We start from the raw sequence: 7,225 nt of genomic DNA, 5'->3' as shown, positions 1-7,225 counted from the left end.
TTAGTTTCTCCTACTGACTGTACTCAGTGACCTCGAGCACCAGAGCCCTACGTGTATGTTAAATAGGGCCAGAGTTCCCCTTGAAAATGCTATTGTAAAAGGCTTACGCATACATTTCTACTGCAAACACAAGCATGCATGCTGCACATTAAGTGCACACATACAAGCTGTTCCCACATCCAGGGCGTCATCTGTGTGAAAACACATGATAAACTTGCAAATGTACATAACAGGGTCAGGGCAGGACCCACAACCACTTGCTGACGTGGAAATATCAACTGTTTTTAGCACTTCTGAAACTTGTGTGATGATATATGTTACAGCAATATGGGTTCATCAACCCTCGGATACTGAGATGAAAGTGTGAATTTGCACTGAAACTTGATATGTTCTTCCTTGATAACTTGTTCCTCTCTTGATATGAGTGACTTGGGTGCATTCAGGTTGCTGTCTATTTCGATGTAAGAACAATTTTGTGTGTTCATTCCCTTTGACATCAGACGTACAGCTTCCTAATCACTGATCAGTTGATACTCAAGTTGTAATTCAATTGATGATGGCAAAGGGTAAGTTAGGGCAGTGTCCTAAAAAGATGCCAAACAGTAGTTTTGTATCTACTCTAAAGACCCCTATGGAGATTTGGAAAATGTCATGTGTCAATGTGTCAATGTCATGGTCAACCAGGCCTTTGGTGAGGAGATGTGCATATTCTGAAGTTTATTCCTTTGGCAGCAAGATTTTATTCTAGAGATGGTGTTTGAACACCTCTTGAACGCCTCTTTCCATACGTAACATGGCCAATCACAGTCAGGTGTCTGCCTGTTATGCCTGCAAATGAAAGACACCTTTTTAGCCAATCAGCACATACCCAATTAATTCTATTGGTGGATTAGTTTACGGTATTGTCCACAAAAATAATATGCACCATTCATTTGGTGCAGAGTGAATCTATAGGGAGCCTAAGTCCCGCCCCTTCCATTAGCCTCCATTGGATTTGACTATCAAAAAGTGGTTGCTCTCCTGCACGCCCACATTCACGGCTGAAGTGCCCTTGAGCTAACCTAAGCCCTCACTACTCCCCGAACGCCGCTGTTGAGCAAGCAGCTCACTGCTCCGGGTTAGTGAGTGCTTCTCCTCACGGTGCTGTTCACTAATTCACGGATTGGGATAAATGCAATACTGTATACAGTAGGCCTAATATACTATATCCCCTCTCGTCTGAGTCAGCAGGTAATCTGTCGACCGATGTGGGTGTTAGTGAACTATGGCGTTCCAGATTAGTATCTCCCTGAAAGGCGTGGCCAGGCCAACAGAGTCCATGATTTCCATAAAGAATGACCCATTTTGATTGGTCTATCCACAGGACCATTTTCCACGTTACCTCAGCCCACTTTAAAATGCAGGTCAGGCCCAGAGAAGATGGTGGCAATTCTGTATCATGTCTACATGGGATTCATTCTTTGCATTGTAGAGTTTACATTAGCATTTGTTCATTTGTTAATGGAGCATCAAACTGTGCTAATAGGCAATGAGGTTTTAATGCAGTGCCATCTGAGGTCCAAAAGACCATGGCCATCCAATTTGTCAAAGATTTCTCAATGACTGTCAAATGTAATGAAATGAAGTAATTAAATAGCTGCTCTCTTGTTCTGAATTCATGGAACTTTAATGCCGGTCGGAGTGATTTAACAGTGAAGAGCTTGAGTCCTGGCATATCCCATTTCTGGAATACCTCTCATCCAATCAGAAATGAATGAACTAGACCAAATTGTTGTATAAAATGTACTATCCTTTATATGGTACAAGGTATGCATTTGAGACACAACTCTAATAAAAACACAAACACATGCACACGCATCATCGACAACAAGAATTATTCATGAAACCGCATACAGGAAGCACAGCAAGTTTGTAAAATGCCACTTAAAAAAAGGACAGAATTAATTCATTCTGTCTATGTTCAAAATTAGTCTCTTGCTGAGGCTAACTATACCTTCGGCTTTGCTTATTCACTGGCAAATTGTTTGTTAACAGGGTTGTGAAATGCACAGCCTGAAGGTTTGTGCACAAGTAAACATCCAAAAGACTAAAATTACAATCACCAACACCAGCACAGCCATCATTCACCAATAGAAGCTACATAGCATACGAAATGAAATAATGTTGCCGCCATTTTTAATGATTTCTGTGCAAACACGGCTAAGGTGGGAGGAAGTTTGGAAAATTGCTTTGAGTGAAGCAACTAATGAGTTGCTGTGTACCAGACTGCAGTTCTTACCAATGACGCCAGCCGTGGTTTGCCAAAATAAAGCAAGATGTTTGGACCATTGTTAAGCTTCTTTATCGTTGATGTAGCCCTCTATCCAATTACACCTTCAACATTCACCATTGTGAACATTACTGGCGAAGACTCAAGGTTTTGGGGTTGTTATCAAAGCAACTCAAATTGTAAGTGACACTATAACAGAAAGTAATGCTACAGTGGGGATTTGTTTTTGTGCAGAAAATATAAAAAATGGCAACCATGGGGTGACATACACTACATGAATAACCACCATGTGACATAAAAAAACAACTGAACATCATTCTCCATGCTCATTCACTCACTGATTGGAACATGACAGGATGGAATGTGGAATAATCAAAGTGCAGAAACGTCTTCATACACAGCACTGGGGTCTTCCCCCTAGAGGTTTTGAGACAGAAATAAAGACAAATGGAATGTACAAAAATAATTGTGGATTAAGAGCAAGCCATACTCTTCAAATCAAATTAATATGATGTAATCAGAGGCCTATAGTATGAATGCACAACTCTGCTGGAGTGTCATTAACCAACAGCTAACCAACACACCTTTCTGTCATCCACCACTGTGCTTGTGTTCTTGATGATGTATACACCTTTGCATGTTCTTTAGAACAACAGAAATGTACAACATTAAATGGGTTTAGTACAAGAATGTAATTGGGTACATTCCACACAACAAATCCAATGATTGTGCTGCACTCACCTGCACACCAACACAAGCACCGCTATCATCGGCACAAACGGAATGATCCTCAGAGCTACAAATAGTCCAGACTTCGGATTTATGTCTGCATAGCAAGAAAACATCTGTCAATTTTTTCGTGCATGCGCCCACACACACACACACACACACACACACACACACACACACACACACACACACACACACACACACACACACACACACACACACACACACACACACACACACACACACACGTGCATGTACTAAACAAACACATACTGTATATTTCAGGGCTTCTGTATCGTCAATTACAGTACACTGTTTTCCTTAGAGTTACATTACAGTATGAGCAGTAATAATGATATTAAAATCAAGTCAACTTCAATATTTACACAGGCCTTTATGTGAATGTCCAAATGACTAAGAATAAACATTTTAAAGCAACACTGAAGCCTTTTTCCTCTGTCGCAAGCATGCTGTTGTTTATCAAGCACATAACAATGTCCACAAACAAGGTAGAGTATATTGCATGATTTTGCGAAAGTATGGTGTATAGCGACATCGAAGCAAGTCAGATTTGTAGTTTCGTATGTCTCATTTCTTTGACCTACAGATCCACTACCCGATCTGGCTACCCAATCGCTACCCAAACTTCCATAGTGTGGTTATAGCCGATAGAGGGAGTGATGTTCACCCTTTTATGAGTTGATGAACCACTGAAATGATTTTGGAAACATTATTTTCAGGTATAAAAAACTCTTCAGTGTTGCTTTAAGTAAATGCATTACTTATGTTAATTGTAATGTTATAACAATGTAAAAACATTACCTGTGAAAGACACTTCAATTTCAGAGGAGTTATGAGAGCCATATTCATTGTGTACTGCACAATAGTAACTATCACCATCTGAGACCCCAGTATAGCTGCTGCTATTCCCTGTGTCCATCAGAACAGAACCACTGCTGGTCTTCCTGTACCAGGAGTATGTGTGTACTGGGGGGTTGGCGTCAGCCGTACAGGTGAGAGTCACTGATCTCCCCTCACCTGAGGAACTAACAATCACGCTTGTGTTCTTGGGGGAATCTAGTTGAAAAAAAAAAAGATGAAAGTTGAAAAAAGAAAATAGCCTACAGGGTGAGAAATCATGGTGGGTTAGGTCATATATTTTGATTAAAATATATTTAAGTTCAGACACATTTCAATGTAAGGACAAATAATGTGTCTATACTCACAGAAAACATTCACAAGTTGCACTGCAGAGTTACTGGTTCCAACTGTGTTTGCCACTTCACAGTAGTACTGGCCCATGTCTCCAGAGCTGATGTTGGTCATGAAGTGTTTCTGCTCTGATCCTAATGAAGCGTTGACTCTGCTGATCTTGTACCAGGTGTAGCTGTGCACTGGTGGGTTGGCATCACTGCTGCAGGTCAGAGTCACTGAATCACCCTCCACTATGTCACCAGAAGGAGTGATTAATACAGACGTGTTCTTTGGGCCGTCTAGTTGGAAAAGTGAGATAAGGTTCATAAGCCTCCTAACAGATACACAGTGCTTTATGAGAGATGTTTACAAGTAAACAATACCCACAATAAACGTCCAGCAGAAATGGTTTGGAATCATTGTGTCCAATACTGTTCTGTGCTTTACAGCGGTAATGCCCGCTAAATTCTGAGCTGATGTTACTGATGTTCCATTGCTGTCCTGATTCCATGAAAAAGGTTTCACCCCCTTCCCCCCTATACCAGGTGTAGGTTGCTGGTGGGTTGGCATCACTGTTGCAAGTCAAAGTCATGGATCTTCCTTCCATGATATAACCAGAAAGACTCAGTGATACTGAGACATTTCTTGGTGCATCTGCATGAAATAAGAATTATTTAGCAAACTTGTTTCACTTACAATATACAATACATAATATATTTATTGTAGGCCTAGTTTGATCAAACCACAGCCGTGGGTATAGAATAGAATAGAATAGAATATATACTTTTTTGATCCCGTGAGGGAAATTCGTTTCTCTGCATTTAACCCAATTTAACCAAATTAGTGAACACACACAGCACACACACAGTGAGGTGAATCACACACTAACCCAGAGCAGTGAGCTGCCTGCCCAACCAGCGGCGCTTGGGGAGCAGTGAGGGGTTAGGTGCCTTGCCCCAGCAGTCCGGGCCAGAAACACCTGCAGTGCCATCAGAGACATACAGTATAGGCTAATGCAAACGTTCAATCAACTATAGACAGTGCACTTCAGACTGATCATATGTGCCAGATGGAATAGCTTTCACCTCTGTGATACTACAGAAACTTGAGACAAATCCCTTATTATGTAATGTATATTATCATACAAATCTTCCCCTTGGTATGTACATACTGTACATCAAAACTGCTCTATTTCAAATGCTCAAGACTAAACCGCAAGAAAGAGCAACACTCACACACATCAGAAGATGTCAGTCTATAGCCACCAGCTTGGACCACACACCGGTAACTACCCTTACTCCCAGAGTCACTGGCTGAGTCTATGTAAGTGGAAGGCTCCTCAGTGTACTTTAGATATTTTCCATTCCTGTACCAGAGGTAGTAAGCAGTAGCGGGCAGCCTACAGGACGTGGCGCAGGTTATCTTTATCCTTTGTGTGACTGACGTACGATCCACCTCCAGCTGAACCTCTGAGGGGAAAGAATCGGAATCAGCTTTATAGGCCAGGTTTGCGTAAACATACAAGGAATTTGACTCCGGTTAATCTTTACTCTCAAGTGCAACACTCAACAATAACATAGAAAAAACAGTAGGAATATAAAGGCTAAGAATAAATACAGTATGCACATTAACAAAAATAAATAGATGCTATGGGTGGGATAGGGTAATACAATTGTCCTAAGGGGGAGTGCGGCCTTGTTGTCCCGGTCAAGGTGCAGTATGTGCAGCTGTGAATAACTAATTATTTCATTCAAAAGGAAGTTTCTTCCTCACCTTTCAAGACAGTGACATTAGTCCCGGGCGAGCCGTGAATCCATGCTGTTGTTGTCTGTCTATATTCCCATGCTTTAAATCCGTAATAGTAAACACCAGAGTCACTATCTCTAATTGCTCGTATGTTAAGACCACAGCCATTCTCGGAACGAGGCATCCACACTCGATCTTTGTACTCTGGTGTCTGTCTCAGATCCTTTGGGTCCCCATTAAGGATCCTCTCTTTATACCAGTAGCCTGTTTTGGTACCGTAAGGTCCATCGTTGTAAGAGCAGCGAAGGGTTACCGAGGAGTTCTCTAAAGCACAGACACTCTTAGAGGGGTAGGTCACAGAGTAGAGGTCCTGACTCCAAACGCCTGGGATCACTGTCATCAGAAGAAAAAAAAATCATATCAGAAACATCATCAAAGGAAGGAAACTTATGACACACAGCTTTCTATTGTTGCTTATAACAGTGTTTTATGCAACGGTTAGGTGTGGTCTAACTATGTATTGATTTCTGATTGGAGAAAAAGTATTCTTAACTGGATGAGTTTGTACACGGTGAGTAATCATTCAAAGTGATAGGACGGCAATTTCAATATTTTCCAGAGGGAAATTTTCAAATCAACAGAATGCACTTCTGAATGCATACACAATACAACATACTACATATATTTCATACCTGATAGGAATATCATGCATACCAGTGAGTTGACATGCATGATGACAGATCCATGCATGATTATAAAACCTAAGAAATGTATACAAAAAAAATAAAAATTAAATATGGATAAAAAGTATAAACATCTGATCCCTCAGGTGTAAAAAGTGTAAAAACACACTAAGAAGATCCCTGTTTATTTCCCCCTTTTGCCATCACACGTCAACTCATGTGAGAGCTGATGTTAAAGTAGTTCACTGTGTCTCAACAACGAAGAAAAGAAAAAAACAGCAAGAAAGTTGACTATAATCCAAATGCATCGTGCATGTACTTACCAGCAGCAGCAGCAGCAGAGGAGACACTTCTGCTTTCTCAGAACACACGCGCACTGCTGGGGGTTGATGTCGCTGAGTGTGAAGATTTCAAGTTGTGGTCGAGGCCAGCGAGGGGAGAGGAGGGGAGGTGCCATAATGGCCTGAATCGAGAGCGTTTCCTCTTTTTCTCAGCTGTGCCCAACACGCTGTCATCGGCGCGTAACGTTACGAGGTTGGGTGGGGGCTTTACACGTTGTGCCGCAGAGCCCAGACATACACAACAGCCTCCTCAGTTCTGCAGG

At 41.5% G+C, this 7,225-nt stretch overlaps 1 protein-coding gene across 1 annotated transcript; it reads right to left on the bottom strand.

Annotated features, from left to right (window-relative positions):
- Nucleotides 1–1,793: 1,793 nt before the first annotated feature.
- On the bottom strand, nt 1,794–6,977 carry LOC134090080 (B-cell receptor CD22-like). Its single transcript, XM_062544229.1, has 11 exons — nt 6,945–6,977; nt 6,631–6,699; nt 5,966–6,331; nt 5,428–5,661; nt 5,082–5,171; nt 4,580–4,846; nt 4,225–4,491; nt 3,821–4,075; nt 3,011–3,095; nt 2,854–2,911; nt 1,794–2,686 (listed from the first exon to the last, which is right to left on the bottom strand). The coding sequence occupies exons 2-11, from the start codon at nt 6,686–6,688 to the stop codon at nt 2,642–2,644; spliced, it is 1,725 nt and encodes a 574-aa protein (XP_062400213.1). The 5' UTR covers nt 6,689–6,699; nt 6,945–6,977; the 3' UTR covers nt 1,794–2,641.
- Nucleotides 6,978–7,225: the final 248 nt, after the last annotated feature.

The sequence above is a fragment of the Sardina pilchardus genome, chromosome 1 (assembly GCF_963854185.1).
Source record: "Sardina pilchardus chromosome 1, fSarPil1.1, whole genome shotgun sequence".
Taxonomy (NCBI): Eukaryota; Metazoa; Chordata; class Actinopteri; order Clupeiformes; family Clupeidae; genus Sardina; species Sardina pilchardus.
Note: the sequence above shows the minus strand (reverse complement) of the source record. Positions and strands in the feature narration are given on the sequence as shown.